General features: G+C 44.0%; 1 protein-coding gene across 2 annotated transcripts in view; it reads right to left on the reverse strand.

The window, feature by feature from the left end:
* Positions 1-480: 480 nt before the first annotated feature.
* The window catches only part of PXK (PX domain containing serine/threonine kinase like), a 174,724-nt gene continuing 153,715 nt past the window's right edge, over positions 481-21,489 (reverse strand). Inside the window, exons 17-18 of one of the 2 annotated variants that reach the window (XM_082265566.1) lie at positions 18,013-18,072; positions 481-1,187 (exon numbers count right to left, since the gene is read on the reverse strand). In XM_082265566.1, the coding sequence (XP_082121692.1) occupies positions 955-1,187; positions 18,013-18,072 (293 nt within the window). In that variant the 3' untranslated portion in view covers positions 481-954. The remainder of the gene's footprint in view (positions 1,188-18,012; positions 18,073-21,489) is intronic. The other variant, XM_082265567.1, reaches the window with a different exon arrangement.

Here is a 21,489-nt window from a genome sequence, read left to right on the forward strand (position 1 = left end):
TAAGTACGCTTAATGAAGTCTACTAGCTGCTTATTTATAGTGACAGTCCGCACTACCTCCTAAAGCAGAGCTCCACCCAAAATGGTTCCTACTCCTACTTCCGGGTCAGATCGACGCAATGATCTATAAGTATGTTCGGCCCTTCTCTCCACCCGCTGTCCCCCCCCCCTGCAGCCTTCTGGGAAACACACAGGTCCCAGAAGACTGCGGGACCATTCATAAAGCGCAGCGCGATTCACGCATGAACAGGAGGAAACAGTCTGTGAAGCCAGGAAAAGCTGCACTGCCGGTTTCCCTTACCTAAGATGCCCACGCCTGCACCAGAAGCCGATTGAAGAATAGGCTGGGGTGCTGACATCGCTGGATCTCTGGACAGGTAAGTGTCCTTATATTAAAAGTCAGCAGCTACAGTATTTGTAGCCACGGGCTTAAATTTTTTTTTTTTTGGGGGGGGGGGGGGGGGGGACTGGAGCTCCTCTTTAGGTTCTGTGTTAAACCTTCCCAAACTTCAACTGAAGGCTGCTTTAAAGATTTCAACAACACTTGAAGCTGGATAAAAGCTTTGCATATGCTTTGTAGAATCTTGCTGGACTGCTGTGCACACTTGCTCCTAAAAAAGTGAAGCCCATATGTACGAAGTGTGAGAGTCCCTCCTTGAGAAACTTTGATAAGCGATTCCAGTACTGTGAATTAATTAGGCCAGACCAGGCCTATATTTTACACTTCAACCTTTCTTAAAACGTAAGGCCTTCTTTCCACTATACACTGTTCTAAAATAAAACATCTGAACTGAGATTAGCCCAAGCATTGTGTGTGTGTGTGTGTGTATATATATATATATATATATATATATATATATATATATATGTATGTGTGTATATATATATATATATATATACACACACACACACACACATTTGGCGCCTACTCCCAGATGCTGTTCAATTGCAGATTTCAGCTGATCCGTGGGGTGCTGTGGTCATTGGTCGCAGCCTTTTTCAGCACTCCTTTCTTGAAGCTTTTAATGGAATTAAGCAAGGCTCCACGGTCTGTACCATTCACTGCAGGGGTGACCGACTGCGTTGGCACATCCTTGCTTGGAGGTGGGAGAGGCGCAGGTGGTGGTAGAGGCGCAGGTGGTGGTGGCGGCGCAGGCGGTGGTGCTGGTATTGAAGATGTTGCATTCCCTGTGTAAAAAACATAAGATTGCAATATTAGAAACATAACATTGTAAGAATGCCTCCTTTATGGTTTCGATACAGCTGAAATATGATACAGTATCTCACAAAAGTGAGTACACCCCTCACATTTTTTAAATATTTTATTATATCTTTTCATGTGACAACACTGAAGAAATTACACTTTGCTACAATGTAAAGTAGTGAGTGTACAGCTTGTATACCAGTGTAAATTTGCTGTACCCTCAAAATAACACACACTAATGTCTAAAACACTGGCAAGAAAAGCGAGTACACCCCTAGGTGAAAATGTCCAAATTGGGCCCAATTAGCCATTTTCCCTCCCTGGCGTCATGTGACTAGGTCTCAGGTGTGAATGAGGAGCAGGTGTGTTAAATTTGGTGCTATGGCTCTCACTCTCTCATACTGCTCACTGAAAGTTCAACATGGCACCTCATGGCAAAAAACTCTCTGGGGATCTGAAAAAAAGAATTGTTGCTCTACATAAAGATGGCCTAGGCTATAAAAAGATTGCCAATACCCTGAAACTGAGCTGCAGCACAGTGGCCAAGACCATGCAGAGGTGTAACTGGACAGGTTCCACTCAGAAGAGGTCTCGCCATGGTTGACCAAAGAGGTTGAGTGCACATACCCAGTGTCATATGAAGAGGGTTTCTTTGGGAAATAGACATACGAGTGCTGCCAGCATTGCTGCAGAGGTTGGGGGGGGGGGGGGTCAGCCTGTCAGTGCTCCGACCATACGCTGCACACTGCATCAAATTGGTCCGCATGGCTGTTGTCCCGGAAGGAAGCCTCTTCTAACGATGATGCACAAGAAAGCCCTCAAGCAGTTTGCTGAAGACAAGCAGACTAAGGACATGGATTACCCAGACAAAGATAAACTTATTTGGTTCAGATGGGGTCAACCATGTGTGGCGGCAACCAGGTGAGGAGTACAAAGACAAGTGTGTCTTGCCTACAGTCAAGCATAGTGGTGGGAGTGTCATGGTGTGGTTCTGCCGGCACTGGGGAGCTTTTTTTTTTTTTTTTTTTGAGGGAACCATGAATGCCAACATGTACTGTGACATACTGAAGCAGAGCATAATCCTCTCCCTTCGAAGATTTGGCCGCAGGGCAGTATGCCAACATAATAATGACCCCAAACACACCTCCAGGATGACCACTGCCTTGCTAAAGAAGCTGAGGGTAAAGGTGATGGACTGGCCAAGCAAGTCTCGGGACCTAAACCCTATTGAGCATCTGTGGGGCATCCACAAATGGAAGGTGGAGGAGCGCAAGGTCTCTAAAATCCACCAGCTCCGTGATGTCGTCATGGAGGAGTGGCAGATAACTCCAGTGGCAACCTGTGAAGCTTTGGTGAACTCCATGCTCAAGAGGGTTAAGGCAGTGCTGGAAAATAATGGTGGCCACACAAAAAATTGACACTTTGGGGACATTTTCACTTAGGGGTGTATTCACTTTTGTTGCCAACGGTTCAGACATTAATGGCTGTGTGTTGAGTTATTTTGAGGGGACAGCAAATTTACACTGTTATACAAGCTGTACACTCACTTTTTTTTTTTACATTGTCGCAAAGTGTCATTCCTCCAGTGTTGTCACATGAAAAGATATAATAGAATATTTACAAAAATGTGAGGGATGTACTCACATTGGATCATGCTTTGCTGGGGCATTTTCACCTTCCTCTGAATCAACTGAGGGTAAAGGATTGTGTATATAGGATTGTATGGTTGGGTTTTCAATACTGTTTGTTTTTTTTTTTTTTGTTTTTTTTTTTTGTTGGTTGAACCAGATGGACTTGTTTCTTTTTTTCAACCTGACTAACTATATACATTTTTTTTTTTTTTTTTCGTGAGATACTGTATGCAACGCTTAAATATTATTATGCTATACTTAAATATGGACAATCTGCACTAAAATCTTAAGAACAATCCTCATAATACAGTACAGTAAGTGCAATTTATAAATAAAAACTTGTGCCTACAATAGTGCTCTACTACATGAGATACTGGATGCTGAACATAAACATGTACTTCCCCCATAAATTACAAATCAAGAGGTTCGCCTAAATAAATGCTAGCCCCACCAGCAGCCTAAAAGCTATGTACACAAAAACAAAAATGTAATATATTGCAACTGAACAGCTGATTTGGTGGCTTGCATTAGTTTTATTTATTTCCACCTGGTGATCTTGCCAGTAACACATTTCCTGTCCTTAAGTGACAATGCACACTCACCCCACTTTGTTAGAACAGCAGAAACAAGACGGGCCTACAGAAACATCCCTCCCCTCTTCTCCATAACATAGACAGGAGGAATTCTGTAGTCCTCAGAGATAACGGAGAACAATATAACGGATAAGAATGCAACATAGAACGTAGTCTGCTCATAAGGATTCTTGTAGGACCAGCAGGTTATTTTTTGCACATATTAAACAGATATCACCAAATCATTTTACTGCTATATTTAGCAGACTAAAAAGTACACATTAGGGATTTGTTGTTAGGATCTACAAACCCTTTAAACTTACCTTTCATTTGCTCTCCTGCTGCTCCTTTAGAGCTTACCGAGTGCATTAGACTCCCCCACCCCCATCTGACAGAATTAGGTGCCTGAGCAGCCAATTGCTAAGCACCAGTGCTGTCACATGGAAAGAAGGGGAATGATGCATATGCTCCACCATACCCAAAAGTACCGTAAATGCTGTCCCTTTCCTGCAGCCAAACACAAAGTGAAGGCTAGTTTGTGCTGCTGGTGTGGTCATTATATAGAACCTTTTGTTTTGCCTAAATAGGCTACACAGGTTGAACAGTGGGTAGGCAAGCTAGATTATTGGAGCCCAAAACATTATGACACTCTACTATGCAAATACTGACCACATTGAGTGGTTGATGGCTCTGGCCTACCCCCTTCCATTTCCTCCAATAGGCTGCTTGAGTGGACCCGACTATAGGAGGTGGTCAATATTTGCATTAATTACTCCTGAGTGCTCCACAATCAAAGGAATTTACTTCCTGGAGGATCCACTAATCAACATTAGGAGCAGTTTAGTCTGTGCAGCCTGGCCACTGGTTTATTTTAAATCATGTCTCCTAAATGTAAGGATTTAAATCATGCTTTACAGCACCAATATTCAAATTAGATTTTAAAATATGCCTTCTAAAGAGGTGCGAGGATTTTTCCAACACACTGAACTGGAGGAGAATTACATGTCAACTGGATAACAGTTTTATAAAATCAAGAACTTCTTCTTTGAAATAAAGAAATAAAACATTATGTATGACCATTGTCATACACATGTTGAAGAATAAAAGGAAACCACAGCTTAATTCTCATTAGGTTCACATGTTGATTGACTGATGTATTATGTACACAAAAGTAATCATCATACTTGCTTACTCTTCTGTATTTATGCTATTATATTTCATATATTTGGATACGAAAATGTTTCCTCCAGTGATTGTTTGTACATCAGGAAAAGTAAATAACAACCTTGCTTAGATTCAGGGGCCTTCAAACTTTCCCCAAATTTGTTATCAGGGGGAGGAATAGTGTCCCATCGTTATTATCGTTTGGAAAAATAGTGTCAGTGGGAAAAATGGTACTCCATTGTTAATGATAGTTGGCAGAATAGTGTCTCATATCTGTGGGAGGGATAGTGCCCCAAGGGCCGGATATAGGCAAGCAAAGGGCCACATCCAGCCCCTGGGCCTCTGTTTGGAGACCACTGATTTAATAGATAATAAACCTTTTAAACAACTTGGGGGTCCACCCTTACCTATATGTATCGCACACTACTCAATTGGGATCATAAGATGGGTTCCACCACTAGCCATAGTCTACACTGACTTTGGTGGTTCTGCAATGCTGTGGTCGTTTCTCCATAGACCCTAATAGAAATGCTATCTTTCTGCAGACCTGCAAGTAGACAGCTTCTCCATTAGGGTTTATGCAAATAGGCAGCTTCTCCAGTTGGGGCCTATAAAGGGAATATAGCTAATGGTTGAGGAAGGAAGGAGGGATTTGGCAGTTGGCCCCGTGTTGTTTAAAAGTTTTGTTATCCTTCAAGTGTACCTATGGGATTTCTAAATATAATGTAGCATCCTCTCCCCCCACTGGTTCCATACATTCTCTTATTTTTTTAATGTATGCATTATGACCTTCTCTTTACACTCTGTCTACCTATTGGCCACAAGGATTGATGGGTCGCCTTGCAGGCCATTGTAAAACTTTAAGATCTGTGGCCCATGTTTCTGTAGAGAACCCCAGCATTTTTGTGGTATCAGGATGTAACAAAAATAAAAGTGTGTTTGCAGGCAGCAGCATGCATTATCATCCTACTAATGGGTTATCACATTTAAAAAGCTCACATGTATTATTTAAGAGCTATTGAGATAGACTAAACTAGTCTTACTCTATGCCATGGTTTTCAGCTTGATAACTGCGCAGCACCATTAAGCAGAGCCTGCATTTCTAATTAGCAAATATGGCTGTTCCATGTACTATAGACTTACAAACTACACACAGGAATTAAGGTTATAAAAAGGACATTAGCACTTGTTATAGGAGACTTACATTATGTGGATCTCATTTAAAAGGATGCAATTAAAAAATGTAAAAAAATTGATTTTTGTCTTACCATAAAATCCTCTTCACTGATGTTCACAGCTCCAGAATCTTCTTGACCACTGGGTTATGCTGCTCCCTATAGGAGTAGGACACTAGGCAGGAAAAAAACGTTACCACGCCTATGGGGCAATCCCAGGGGATATACTCCTCCTCCCTGCTACAGGCACTCAGTTTTGTTGCAAACAGTGTCAGAAGAAATATAACCCAACTCATTAGAGGGGTGGGTGCTGTGTCCGTCAATGAACATCAGAGAAAATGATTTTACGGTTAGACAAAAATCCAATTTTCTCTTTCATTCATTGACGGACACAGCTCCAGAATCTTCTTGACCATTGGATGTCCCAAAGCAGTGTCAAACATGAGGGGTGGGAAAAAAACACAGCAGAAAAAATTTCCCAAAGGCTAAACCTAGCCAACCAGGTAACATGCAGCTCAACCAGGAACAACTGGAGCTCACCTGAGAAAAAAAAAACATACACCCTCAAAGAGGACTAGTCCACTCAAAAAAGCAGCCTGAAAAACCTTGCAGCCAAAAGCAGCATCCGCAGATGCCAGCACATCTACTTCGTAAAATTTTGCGAAAGTATGCACAGACGACCAGGTGGCCGCCTTGCAAACCTGCATCTCTGACGCCTGATGGCGGAAGGCCCAGGAGGCACTAAGCGCCCGCATAGAATGCGCTTTAACAGGGAAAGGAGGAACCTGCCCCTTGATGGATTAGGCCTGCACCACCGTCTGTCTGAGCCAACCCCTTGCGAGATCCATCCGTAAGGACAAAGTGTGAGTCTGATTTCCTAAACGACTCGGTTGCCGCCAAGTACACCCTGATCGGCCAAACCACATCCAAAGAATGCAAGGCAATCTCCTTAGGATGCTTAGGCTTAGGACACGGAAGGCAACACAATGTCTTCATTCAGATGGAAACCAAAGACAACCTTAGGAAGGAACGACTGACAAGGGCAAAGCACCATTTTATTTCTGTTAACCACCAAGTAAGGTGAACGACAAGACAAAGCAGCCAGCTCCGACACCCTGCGTGCAGAAGTAACAGTCACCAAGAAGGCTACCATCTGGGAAAATGTAAGCAGAGGAATCTAACGGATATTTTCAAAAGATGATTTCTGAAGAACAGACAGTACCAAGTTGAGATCCCACGGGGGCAAAGGAGACTGCACTGGGGGAGCCAAGTGGCGAACCCCCTGAACAAAGGTGCGAACCAAAGAATGCGTAGCCAAAGGACGTTGAAAGAGAATAGCCAAAGCCGAAACCTGGCACTTGATGGTACCCAAGGCCAGGCGCTGTTCCACACCTCTTTGGAGGAATGCCTAAATTCGAGCCACCAAAAAGGAACGGGGAGGAAACCACCAGTGACTCACACCACGCAATGTACGACTTGCAGACGCGATGGTAAATCTTCCTAGAGGTAGATTTTCTAGCTTTTAACAGCGTGGGTATCACCGAGTCAGACAACCCTCTATCCTTTCAACAGCCAAGCCGTTAAAGCCAGCGACTGTAAAGCAGGATGGAAGATCGGCCCTTGAGCCAATAGATCTTCTCTGAGAGGGAGTCTCCAAGGGACATCAGTGACATGCTAGATCCGTGTACCAAGACCAGCAAGGCCAGTCTGGGGTCACTAGGAGGAGCGGAATTCCTCGCAGAAGTCTCAGCAGAAGTATTAGAGGGGAGAAGGCATATATCAGACGATACTGGCCCCAAGGAGCCACCAGTGCATCTGTGGCATCGGCAAAAGGATCCCGAGACCTCGCCACAAATCTATGCACCTTCCTGTTGAGACAAGATGCCAACAGGTCCACCTTGGGAGTTCCCACCGGAGACACAGCTGATGAAACACCTCTGTATGAAGTGACCATTCCCCCTGGTCCAACGCCTGTTGACTGAGGTAATCCACCTGACAATTTTCCACCCCTGGAATATGCACAGCAGAGAGGGCTGGAACGAGACGTTCCACCCACCTTAGAATGCCAGCTACTTCCCAAGCTGCTAGGACACTTTTTGTGCCCCCTTGATGATTGACATACGCCACAGTCGGGCACCCCTGAAGACGAACTGTCCAATGGGCCAGACAAAGTCTCATCACCCAAGGTTCCAGTATATTGATCGGTAGTCTGGACTCCTCCCGAGTCCAAACCCCCTGAGCACAATCCGTGCCCAAGACACCTCCCCACCCAGACAGGCTGGCATCCGTGGTGACCACCGTCCAGTACAGAGGAAGGAAGGAATTTTCCTGTTGAAGTGCTGGACAGTGAAGCCACCAAATTAGGGACCCTTGGCTCAACAGAATCAGATTGCCTAGAAACTGTGGATTCTTGTCCCACTTGACAAGAATCTCTCTCTGCAGAGGTATCGTGTGGTGGACACCATCAGGCCCTGCACCCACATTCAAGTCCTGAGAGACGACCGATTGCTGGACAACAGAAGTTGACTTGCATCCTGCAATTTCTGGAGCTTGTCCAGCGGTAGAGACACCCTGGTTGAGGCCGAGTCCAGAGTCAGACTCAGATAGTCCAACTTGGTGGAGGGAACCAGAGCAGACTTCTGGAAATTCAACCGCACTCCTGCAGAGTCCGCACAGTGATGTCCAGGTTGTTCTTTAGAGCATTCGGAGACTCTGCTCGCAGAAGATCATCTAGGTATCCCAGTACCACAATCCCCCGCTGTCGCAACAATGCTAAAACCGGGGCCAACACTTTTGTGAATACCTGAGGAGCTGAGGCGAGACAGAAGGGTAACAGAAACTAACTGATAATGCTCCTCGCCCACGGCAAAGGGAGGAAGCGCTGATGCCAAACATAAATCGGGATATGGAGGTAAGCGTCCTTGATATCGACAGAGGCAAGAAGATCCCCTTGATGAAGGAATGCCACTACCGTATGAATGGACTTATTCCAGAACTTCTGTACCAGCACAAAGCAGTTCAGGGCTTTAAGGTCCAGGATAGGACGAACTTTGCCTTCATTTCTGGGTACTGTAAACCAGTTTGAATGAAAACCCTGAAAATGTTCAAAGTTTAAAACCGGTACAATCGCCCCCTGCAGTAGCAAATCTTGTACGGAAAGAAGGGAAGACGTCCCCCACCCCAAATACGGGTGAGGGCACCCCTTCAGGCAGAAGAGGGCTTGTCTGCAGGCCTGGAAGGACCTGCCCTCAGCTTACCAGGCCAGGGTCTCTTGGAACCTCTGGAGGCAGAACGAATGGATTTGGATCCTTTGTCCTGAGATCCTGAGGAATGAAAAGGCTGCTTATAAAAGGACCACATCTGTGACAAGACTCCTTGCCCCTGGAAGCCTGTGGGAGGAGAGTACTCTTCCCTCCTGTGATTCTCAATGATTTCATCCAGGAAAGACCCGAACAGGTGATCCCCACAAAGGGGAGAACCGATAAGGCTTTCTTGGAAGCTTGGTCCGCATTTCAGCCATATCATGCGCCGAAGGACCACTGCTGTCACGGACAGCCTAGAAACGAAGAGAGCCACATCCAGAGAGGCATATCAGACAAACTGCAACCCCTGGACCAACTGGTCTACAAGCTCCGCAAAGGCAGGGGGAAGCTGTTCCCCTCCAGATCCTGGCGCAAAAGCTTTGCCCGTTCCGTCAAGGTCTGGAACACCAAGGCAATAGTGAACACCAGCCTAAGGACTGAACCGGCCATAGTGAACATGTGTCGGACCAAGATCTCCGCTCACCTATCAAAAGATCAAAAGGGTCTTTAAAAGCCGGAGACTCCTCCACCGTAATTTGTGTCGATTTATTCAGCATGGAGACCTGAGAATCCACCATAGGTGGGACTGTCCACTTTTTTAACAGGGACTCTTCAAAGGGATACCTTCTAGCGAAACACTTAGGCACTAACACATTGCGTTTAGGGCAAATCGCGACAATTTTGTCAAAATAGGTGGGAAAAGGAAAACCCTTTGGTGCTTTTGAGGACTTTTGGGTACCGAAGGTGACCAGCGCCTCCGACGCAGCCGGATCCTCCATTTTTAAAGTTTCCTGCACCGATACAATCAATGCATACAACAGCGATTCATGTGCGGCTGTAGTAAAGAGGAATCATCCTCACTATCAGAGCACCCAGGGTGCGTGGATGTAGACCCAGGAGGTCAACTTGCGCCCATGGTGGCCAGATCAGACTCAGAATCTGAAGGGAAAGAGGAGGCTGTTGAAGGCAGTCAACGCTTTTTGCTGGTCTGTTTATGCAGGATCATATCAACCTTAGACACAAAGGACTCCAGGGCCGCCGCCATTGCAGACAGGGTGGACTCAGGGGATCAGGTGATGACATGTGCTCCAGGGACTCCATGGTTAAACAGGGGAACCACACAGGCAAAAACAAGAAACACTGCCAAGTGAGCCTTCGCTGCCTCCCCAGTGGCATCACAGGTCCCAGCACAACCAGCAGCTGCTATAGCAGAGAGAGGGAGAGCCACAAGGCACCCACAGGAACTCACCACCCCGGTCAGGCAAAGAGCAGAGCACCAGATGCTGCACACTAGGCGGCGATCAGAGAGAAAAAGGAAGTCCAGGAGTCAGCACTAGAGGTCCACCCCCCGCAATCACCGTCCATAAGGATCCAAATACATGGCTGCCGCTCTATTCAATGGGAAACCACAAGAAAATGGCCGCCGGACTACACAAACATGGCCACCAATATCACAGCCAGCCATCCACAACAAAGTGGCGGCTCCCGGGACCCTCAGGGGACATTTTGTCAGTAAAGGGGGGGGGGGGCCTGGCAGGAGCCCTCACCCAGGTTCGGCTGCCGGCAGAGCCCCCCCTCCCTCTGGCCCCCAACATGAACCTGGACAGGTATGGTCACCCCCTGGGAGGGGGGAGCTTAGTGTGGGTAGATGGGGGTGGTCCACAGTGGACCCCCGACATATGGGAGGGAACGCTGTGTGGGAAGGAGGGGAACCTGGGGGTCCGACTGTCCCAGGGAGGAGCCCACGTCCACCCCAAAAGGCCATCAGGGAAAGGGGGGGGGCACTACTTACCATACCATGGAACCAGGTGGGCACCACTCCAGCCAGACCACAGCACTATCGGAATGTGGGTGCTGCGGGCCAGGAGGCACACTGCGACTCAGGTCGGGACCAGGTTGTATACGCCCTTGTGAGACGTTTAACTCACCGGCCAGCCCCCGTCCAGTGAGGCTATGTTGCGGCCGACCTAGCGTGAAGCTGAGGCCTGCACATGCTCGCTGGTCGGCTGGGGAGACCATAAAGATCTAGAATATCCAGTCCATCGCCCAGTCCAGCAGTTGATTGTAGTTCTCACAGGAACAGAAAATAATAAAAGAAGGAAAAAAAATTCAGTTTAAAAATAGAAAAATGCTAGGACCAGAGACCCCACCAAGGAACTATGTTGTTACTCCTGACTAGGCAGAAAAAAGGTGCCTATAGCAGAGAAGGGGAGTATATCCCCTGGGACTGCCCGATAGGCGTGGTAAAGTTTTTGCCTGCCTAGTGTGCACTTCTGTAGGGGGCAGCATAACCCAATGGTCAACAAGATTCTGGAGCTGGGTCAGTCAATGAATAAAAGAGAAATACTATTTTTTTTCCTCTACAAATGACATTTTCAAATTATACTAAAAACCTTCCTCTGTAGACAAACCGTGCAAAAGTGCACAACTGTGACTCACAAGAGAAGGCCAAAAAGGCTTTGGCTATACTTCTCTTTTAACATTTCATAAATGGGGAAAACTGGGTAGGGTTTTTAGCTACGTAAAAAGATATGGAGTCATTTTGAAATACTTATTATGCTATGTAAATGGGAACATGTATCATATAAAGTAGGTGTGTAAATTTGGTTGCAAAAGTGGAAATACATTTTAGGATTGGACAGAAATTGGACTGCATATAGACTGTAGTGCAGACATGTCTAGGCACAAACCTGAAGCAGCCTTTATGACAGTGCTGCTATGGTTAAATTCCAGGTCATTCTAATTAGTACAGCTTGATTGATAGCTTGATTTCCATGCGTGCACTAATTAAAATAATACTGGTAAAATGTTTTATTAATGAAGCTTGCAACTGCTACTTGCAGGCTTCATTCATATAAGAGTCACTATCGACATTCCTGACACACAGAATGGGACCCAGCTGTGAAACAGACAGCCAAACTCCGTGTTTTATTTTTATGCATGGTCTTACAGAAAAAATGAAAAGGTGAACTAACACCGGATGCCATCTCCACCCCCCAGTCCCCACTGTACTTACCTCCAGGATATCAGTGCCTTTGAAGCCGGTCCAGTAATCTAGGTATTTGAAGTCCCCGTTCTTCTTGGTGCAGAACTTCTAGGACAGATCAGAGTGATTCTCTGCAATGGCGCTGAATAATCAAAATTTCTCTCGTCCGTCCCGGAAGCACAGCAGAGAGAAGAGCAGAGATTTCAAATCCTCAGACTGATGGACTGGCTGCATGGGCACTGACATCACAGCATCCCCGAAGGCAAATACAGCAGAAACCAGGGGGTGGGGTGGGCATCCATTGTTAATTTTTTCTGTAAAGGTGAACTAACACTTCATATAATTTTTTCTGAACTGCATCAGAATGCAAGGCAGTATAAACAGCATAGCACTGCATCCGGGTAATTGAACAACAAAACATTTTTGATTCCACCTTAGCATTGATGGATGTTTACCAAAAATAGTCATGGTGGAGAGGTTTTTGGAGTGGGGAAAATGGTTTGCATATAATGACAAAGGAAGCATAGAATAAAAATAACAAAGTGATGCAAAGCAAAAGTTTGTCTCGCAGTTAGAGCTTTGCCAACAAATTGTAAATGGCATAAGGAGGTAAATGGCAAAATGTTTGACACTGTCCATACGGCGAGGGTGACAAAATGAAGCTTTGCTTACTTTACCGATAACTCACATTTAAAATGATGCATGCTCTACAATGAAGAGAGACAGTAAAGGGAGAAAAGAAAGACATTGATCATTATTTGGGTATTGAAGACTATATTCACAACACATAAGGGCATATTGGCATATTTATAAAGCCGTAAATGCCACTTTAATCAAACATTCACTGGTGGGGAGTCAAATCATTGGAAACCCATATATGAGGAAGATTCATCTGCAGAGGATGTTGATCATCATATTAACTGCTTTTTAAATATGCTCCATACAATTGGTGGGGCTGATTTTTAGTTTGGGATAGAGTGGGGAAGGATGCTGACATGTTATTATTGCTTTCTGTGTCCCTGTTGCATAATAGTCTCTCTCACCTGAATAGAAAGAGAAGGGAAATCTCTCACACGAGACACAAATGACAATAAGCACACTGTTTTTTTAGTAGACAACATGTATTAGGATCACTGTATATAAGGGTTAGACAGGGTGACACCGGGACAGGAAGATAGAGGAAACTCCTAACTGTGGTCACAGACAGCAATCTACACCTGTTTGAAACTGTAGATGGGAGGCGCTGCATCCATGCACTGTGTTGGGTTCCTCTTGAATAAGAAGGATCTATGACACAGAGAATATTATCCCTTGCAAGTACCCCTGAATACACAAAAGGGCCACAAGGGGGTGCTGCAGGTCAAGTTCATAGAAAAGAAGAATAGAGTGCCACTCAAAAAATAGAGTCCAATATAAAATATTTCTTTAATCCAATCACATACGCCAACACACACCCTTTCATCAGGGAAAGAACTCCCACTATCAAATGTGGCAAAATGAAGGACAGAGCATCCAATGTGCACAAGACCTTTCGTCTGTATGGCTATGCAATCTCTGTTGGAGAACTGAAGAAATGGCTTAAATTTGCTTGAAATGTCTTTAAAAAAAGAGAACAAGTCCAGTTGAATGTGACTTACCTACTACTAGATATTCCATGACCTGGATAAATGAGAACCTTCACAGTGGATGTAAAGTGTGAATTATTATGTGATCCCTATCTATAGGGGGACACGTGGTGGGTTAGACATGGAGATGATGCAAACTTCAATAGAGCATCATCAAAGTATATGTTTTTAAAGCGGTATTACCAACTCTGCTAAAGGTTTTTCCTTTTTTTGTGCCCCCAGGAGGTATGTGTCATAATGTGCTCCTATGCACAGCATACTGGCCCAATATGACAGGCTTCCAGTCAAAGGAAGCCCTCCAGCGTTGTGCTGTCATTCCATTCGCCTGCTTGAATGCCTGAGCTGCAAAGACATCACTCCCGTGCATGCGCCCAGGAGCCACTTCATTGTGGCACAGAGTGGGTGCCATAAATGTGCCCTGAGCTGGACATGCATGGCTCAGAGCACATTACTGCTGATAGGCCTAAAGAAACATTTACAACAGAAGAGACCCTACCTGTCAGCGGTTTAAAAAAAAAAAAACACTTTAATAATGACTTGTAATAAAATCAGAAATATGTGTTAACTGTGATATCTTAGTTGATATTTCTTGCTGTAATTATTTGGAATGTTGGTCCATTTTTCATTATACATAAGGTGTGACATCCCTGCAATCACCATATATTTGAAAGTTTACTTTAAAGCATAGTCACTTCCAACCCATATGGAAGAAAAATGTATTTCCAATATATTTAGGGAAAAAATATTTTGAAATATATTGAATATGGCCAAAATTGTAGCATTTCAAAAATATTTCCAATATATGTGGGCTAAAAAATTTTAGAAATATATTGAATATGGCCAAAATTGTAGCATTTCAAATATATTTCCAATATATTTGGGAAAAATAAAAAATGTTTTTTTTAAAATATATTTTTCTTCCATGTGGGAACAAATAGCCAATATGGCGCTTGTGAATGAAGACTGAACATTAAAGTGGTTGTAAACCTCAGAAATGAAATATGAACAAAGCATATACCTCCATAGTGTGTACTTGCCTAAATTAGGAGCACTAAGTGTTATTTCTGCCTGCTGCTTCATTCCTCTGCTATCCACATGAATCACTTCTGCCAAGTTTTACTGACACCAAGAAAAAAATGGTGACGGGGAGCGACCTCCAGCAGATTGACAGCCTCAGCTCTGTTCCTGTGTGAAGGGAGGGTCCTTAATTCCAATCATCTCTCAGAGTTCTCCTTGCTGGGCTCTGCAGAGTGTGACTTCAACGCTCTACTCCTTTTTTTTCTGACAGCTCAAACAAACCTTATAAATTCTGCACTTTGAAAGGATGTAGAGAAGAAAAAACTGCAGATAAACTGGTACAACTTAGGTAGGAGGATCTCTTTCATCTCTGTGTATCACCTGAGGTCAGTCACTTCACTGTGTAATTGTGAAGGTTTACAACCACTTTATTTTGGTAACAAAGTTGGAAATCTAGACCATTACTCTTGAGTGCATCATAATTGTAGAAGTTGACATGTATAAACAGAATACAGCTTTTGATGATTAGTCATGTATTCCCTTGTAACTGTGGAAACAATTTGTCACTTTGCTCCAAGGGTTTTAATTTATAACATGTATACTGACCAGACAAAAGGATGGAGCTAAGCTTTATTCCATGAGCCAATAGCCCATAGCACATTTAGCATTATATGGATAAGCATGGGTATCCATACATGACAAGAGCAGGATGCTTCAATACAAATGATCACAGAGTACAGAATGTATATGAGAGGAGTGGGCAGTGAGCTGAATAAGCAGCAGCTGTGGATGAAAATTTCAGGGTAGAAGCAGACCAAGATGGCTCAGCTGCACAGACAAATGCGCCAAAATTTTAAAGAGGAAGGCACTTACCTCACTGGGGTTCTGGGAAAACAAACGTACAAATCATCAACAGGTCAATTCACGCCAAGTATATCATTAAGGAAGAACTCCACTAAGCATTATCTGCCTCTAAACTCCACTAAGCACTATCTGCCTCTAAAGCTCATTATATTATTTCAATATACTGTTTAGTTAAAAAAAAAAAAAATGTTAGGCTTCATTCACATGGGGCATACTACAATGTACACCTGTGCAAGGGCCGTGTTTACCCAAACAAGAATGCACAGGCTTTCTGTGCATCCCGTGCAGAAAGTCCCATTGATACCCTTTGGGATGCAGCAGCTGCACAGACACAGCTGTTGCTCCCAATTTGACATCCAAACTCACACCGACTGCAATCGTGGCTGAGCACCAATGTCAATGTCAGTGGCTGTGTCTTTGCAGCTGCTGCGTTCCAACTGACAAGAATGGGACTGCCTGCACAGGGATGAACGGAACACCTGTGTATCCCCATAAACACGGCCCATGAACAGGCATATGCTATAGCATGCTCTGTGTAAACTAGGCCATATGGGGTTTTCATTTCTTTCTGTTCATGCACATGTGGAAGAAAAAAAAAAAACTGGAGCTGTATAAGGTCACAAAGACACTAAATCATTCCGGCTCTCTCATTTAGGATAGTAGCTAATCTGCAAAAAATTAACTTTCTCAGCACTGGAAAATCAGACGGATGAAACCAAAATAGCTCTATCTTGAAAAAAAAAAAAATTACAGAAAAAATATTTTGTTAGTTCGGAGTTCTTCTTTAAGGAACACATTTCAGAACACTCTGGGGGCAACACATGATAACTACAGTACAGCACAGTGCAGTATCCAAAGGAAATGTACAGGTGCAAATGTAGCCCAGTGGGTCCTGTACAATTAGGACCCTTTCACAATAGTGCGCTTTTGCCACACTTTTCCAGGGCAACAAAAGTGCAAGAGAATTATTCCCCAATAAATCCTCAGTAAATGTTCACATTGCAGGTGTGCTGTGCTTTGAAAAGTCCTGCATGCTGCATCTTTGGTGCAGCGTTCCAAAAGCACACCAAAAAGGCACCTTCTATTGTAAGTCAATGGGAGCGCATCAGTTTGTATAGGCTTTTAGCATGCTGTGAAGTATTTAAGGGCCTGCTCCCACTGCAGCTCAACTACAATTACATTTATAGCAGGGTAAGATGTCACTGACTACACAACAAAACACCCCACAGTACTTGTCCAATATACTGTCAATGTGAAAGGCAAGGATTTTCTTTTTAAACTAGAGGCACATTAGACAGGTCCACTTTGCTGATTGGCAGACTTATGATTTTTTTTTTTTTTTTTTTTGTGTTGTGCACTTGGTAAATACCTTCCCCACCATGTCCTGCTATGTCACTTTTAGGAGAAAAACATGCAAACAGCTATCTGCACAGTTAGAAAATATACATATCTTTTCTGCCATACCTGCAAAAGAATTGTCTTTCTGGCTGTGCAGCAGACGTGTTTATCCATTTGCCTACTGGGGCATTTTTTTTACTTTTTGCGCACATCCAAATCTGCATTTTTTTTGCTAGAAATTACTGCCCCCCCCAAAAAAAAATCTGAATGTTTTTTGAAAGCAAAGATTCTGGAGAATAAAATAGTGGTAGCTGCAATTTTCTTATGTCACAAAATATTTGCGCAGCTATTTACCAAACGCATGCTTTAAGGAAAAAATACATTAATATGTAGTTTAGTGCAAGCAAACCCATTATACCCAATTTGTTTGGTAATATATAAAAGATTGGGTTGCGTCGAGTAAATAGATGCCAAACATGTCAAGTTATAGAATTGCGCACAACAGGGCCTATGGTACCCAAAGATCTCCATAGGCGACACTTTAAGAGCCTTAACAGGTTATCAGTTTAAAGTTAACTGTAACTATCGCCATAGAATTACTAAATCTGACACTCACTGGCTTCCATGTGCGCTGCAATTGATGTTTACATACATGTGCTCACACTGCACTTTTTATATGGGGTATGTCCATAGATGACAGGGGTGCTTTAAATACCTAGAGCTTCGATCAGATTATATCACTTATCGCTTAACATGCTGTGAGTGCGACCCACCAAAACAGAGCTGAACAGGTTTTCTACAGTTAGTGTGAATGCAGCCATATCTAAAACATGTGTTCCAGTTCAATATAAAAGCCATTTAGACATAAAAACAAATGATATACATACAGACAAAAGGAACTTATATATGAATGTGTCTGATATAAAAAAATCTAGAACAGTTTTTTGTTCAACCAATCACAATCTTTCTCCCCATATTAGGAAGAATTTGATTGGTCTCCAAACACAATAAATACCAATCTCCATTCACATACTTTTTTTTTTTAATAAATAGGGTACAATGGTAGTGACTTTGCAAGTAATGGCTAAAATAAAAATATTGAAGATAAGAAGAGAGGAGAGATTATATTACTGACCTGCTGTAGAAGGTGGTGTAGGAGATGACGGTGACGTGAGAGGAGAACTCGTTCCAGAGCCTAATCATCAACATAGAGAAGTCATTGCACTGAGATTTTAAATCAAATTTATTTTATTAAAGTTTATTACTAGGCAAAACCATTTTTCCCCATTTTAGATTAGGGGAACAATCCTTTATATTGCTGGCTGTGTCCCCATTGGAAAGATTCACCCCTTTATTCGTACTGGTGACCACCGTCACAGAGAAACAGAGAGGCCCATAGGCTACTTACTGTCTCTGCTATTTTATGACTGGAGTTTGTCACTGCAAATGACAGACTTCTATTGCAGCATCTAATTGTATAGATAAAGTAGTAAGAACAGGAAGCAGACTGGAACCAATGTGCTAACAGAATCACTGAACCTCTACCAGAAAGCACAATGCAGTGGAAAGTGTTAATGCACAACACCTACCTCCCGCTCTCCTTCCCAGTTACATTTCCTGCAGCTCTCCTTTTTCCCCTTAAAGGATAAGTCTACTTTTTAGAAAAAAAATAATAAATGCACATTTTTGCAGGTAAAGAAATTTGCATTTCTTTTTTCTTTTGGAAGCCTGTAAAGCATATACTGGTCCCATGCAGATCTCCAGCAGATCTGCCAGTGTATCTGTGTGCCCGTACATCCTATACGGGTATGCAGCTAAAATCTGACTGGAAGAGAGAATGACTTACCAAGGCGCTATACAGGCCATGTTTTTTTTAAAAATTGTGACAGCTAGCGGGGGAGGAGAAGATCCCCACTAGCTTTCAGATTGGGGGGGGGGGGGGGTGCAGGGGCCGGTCACTTCGTAACATGTTACACCCTGAATATGGGTGTAACATGTTACAAAAGATGAACTTATCCTTTAAATTGCATCTGGGCCCAGACTATGGACTAGGGCTGGGTGATATGGCTGAAAACTGTATCACGATATCAGTGTTTCATATCGGTCGATATCGATAATTATTGATATTTTTTATTATCCATTTAAAATAAGGACCCTAGGGTGAGAATGCAGGGCGGCGGGCATGGTACAGGAGAATGCAGGGTACTGGCATGGTGCAGGAGAATGCAGGGTGACTGGCATGATGCAGGAGAATGCAGGGTACTGGCATGGTGCAGGAGAATGCAGGGCACTGGCATGGTGCAGGAGAATGCAGGGCACTGGCATGGTGCAGGAGAATGCAGGGCACTGGCATGGTGCAGGAGAATGCAGGGCACTGGCATGGTGCAGGAGAATGCAGGGCACTGGCATGGTGCAGGAGAATGCAGGGTATTGGCATGGTGCAGGAGAATGCAGGGTACTGGCATGGTGCAGGAGAATGCAGGGCACTGGCATGGTGCAGGAGAATGCAGGGCACTGGCATGGTGCAGGAGAATGCAGGGCACTGGCATGGTACAGGAGAATGCAGGGTACTGGCATGGTGCAGGAAAATGCAGGGTACTGGCATGGTGCAGGAAAATGCAGGGTACTGGCATGGTGCAGGAGAATGCAGGGTACTGGCATGGTGCAGGAGAATGCAGGGTACTGGCATGGTGCAGGAGAATGCAGGGTACTGGCATGGTACAAGAGGATCCGGGGTTGTGGGCATACTACAGGAGATGCAGTGCTGTGGGCATGGTACAGGTAGACCATGCCCGCAGCACTGCATCCCTTGTAGTGTGCCCGCAGCCCTGCATAATGGCAGGTAGTGCAGCAGTTTCCCTTACCTGTTCCAGAGGCGCCTTCATTTTAAAAATGGCGCCGCCCGGCGCCGACACGTCATTGCGCACGCGCCGCCACCGCTCGTATAATTTCGGCTATTCCCGGCCTCTCCCGAGCGGCGGCGGCGTGTGCACGGTAACACGTATGCGACGGGCGGCGCCATTTTTAAAAGCTTAAACCCGTCGGAGCGGACTTTTTTTTCCTTGACTCGAGTATAAGCAGAGGGGAACGTTTTCAGCACAAAAAAATGTGCTGAAAAACTCGGCTTATACTCTAGTATATACGGTACTTTCAAGTTCTAATATCGAACGGTTTAATCGTTCAATTTTTTTATTGCTATCGATCACATGACTATAGCGATACATATCGGTATCGTTTTATCGCCCAGCCCTACTATGGACATTAAAGTATATTCATTTTCTTGACAAGCAATAAAAGAGGTTAAAAAAACAAGCCATCACCGACCTCTCTAGCTGCTTTTATTGTGAAGTTATTCAATCCCAAATATTCTCAAAGATCACAACAGTCAGATTTCAGTTGTTATTTTTTATCTTTGTTCACCTGATATTTTATTTAACCCTATGTGCCACAGCAGATTGCGATGCATTATAGTGCACTGGAACACTCTGTGTTGCATGTTTGTGTGAACTGAAGCAATAGGACATAAGGCAAACTGCCATATCTATGCTTTGGGTCTGAAAATTAAAGCAGTATTAAATCCATAAACAAAAAAAAAAAAAAAACAGCTTACCAATCAAAAGGTGCAATTATTTATTTTTTTAGGCTTTTTTCATTTATTTTTACCTGGTGATCGGGCCAGTAACACAATTCCTGGGAAGGGGTTAACATCTAGGGGCAATCAAGGGGTAGTAAACTGGGTGCCTAACAATGTGTAATTTGTGCTGCATTTACTTGAAGCGATAGTAAACCACTGCAGAATAATAAAATCACATACTAGCACATTATGAAACACCTACGTTAGAACAAAGCTCTTTCAGCGACGCCTAGTCCAGGCTGAGAGAGCTGACATCTTCCCTGTCTTTCTCCCTGGTTCACGGGCTCTGGTGCTGTGAGTGGCTGGACCAGCGATGATGTCACTCCCACGCGCCCTCAGTTCCGGCAAGAACCTTTGAAGGTCCGGCATACCGGGGACTTAAGTGGCTGCATGACGGGTGAATATCTCCTAAACGGTGCAAGTTTAGGAGATATTCATTTTACCTACAGGTAAGCCTTAAAGGTTTGCCTGTAGGTAAAAATAACAAAGCGGGCTTTACTACCGCTTTAACTGTCTGTTTTTTACCAGATCGCTGTTCACAATACACAGAATTCTGTGTGTGATTGGGCACAGCCGATCAGTTGACTTTAGCCAAAATCTATTGGCTAAAATCAGCTGCCAAACTCATGCTGTATCTAAACCCGGAAGAAAGGTTGCGACATACCATTACATCACTCGGCTTGCAGCTGCCACCCGCTCGCAGTACAAACACTGTGGGTCGGCAGCAAGCAGTAAAAGCTGAACTCCAGCGAACACTTTTTAAGCAGTTACAGCAAAAGGTTTTTTCCTTTTTGGAACAAAGGTTTAACATAAAAGAATAAAATCTGACCATTGTAAGCATTCCTCTCAGTGTTAAATGGTTGTCTCAGTCCTCTAACTAGTTGGATCATTAGGTTTGATAAAGGAACACCACCTCTAAAAAATGATAAGCTGCAATACAGTTTTGCTTTTGGGTTTAATACCGCTTTAAATATATCC

This window comes from Pelophylax lessonae, assembly GCF_965119305.1.
Source record: "Pelophylax lessonae genome assembly, chromosome: 8".
Classification (NCBI taxonomy): domain Eukaryota; kingdom Metazoa; phylum Chordata; class Amphibia; order Anura; family Ranidae; genus Pelophylax; species Pelophylax lessonae.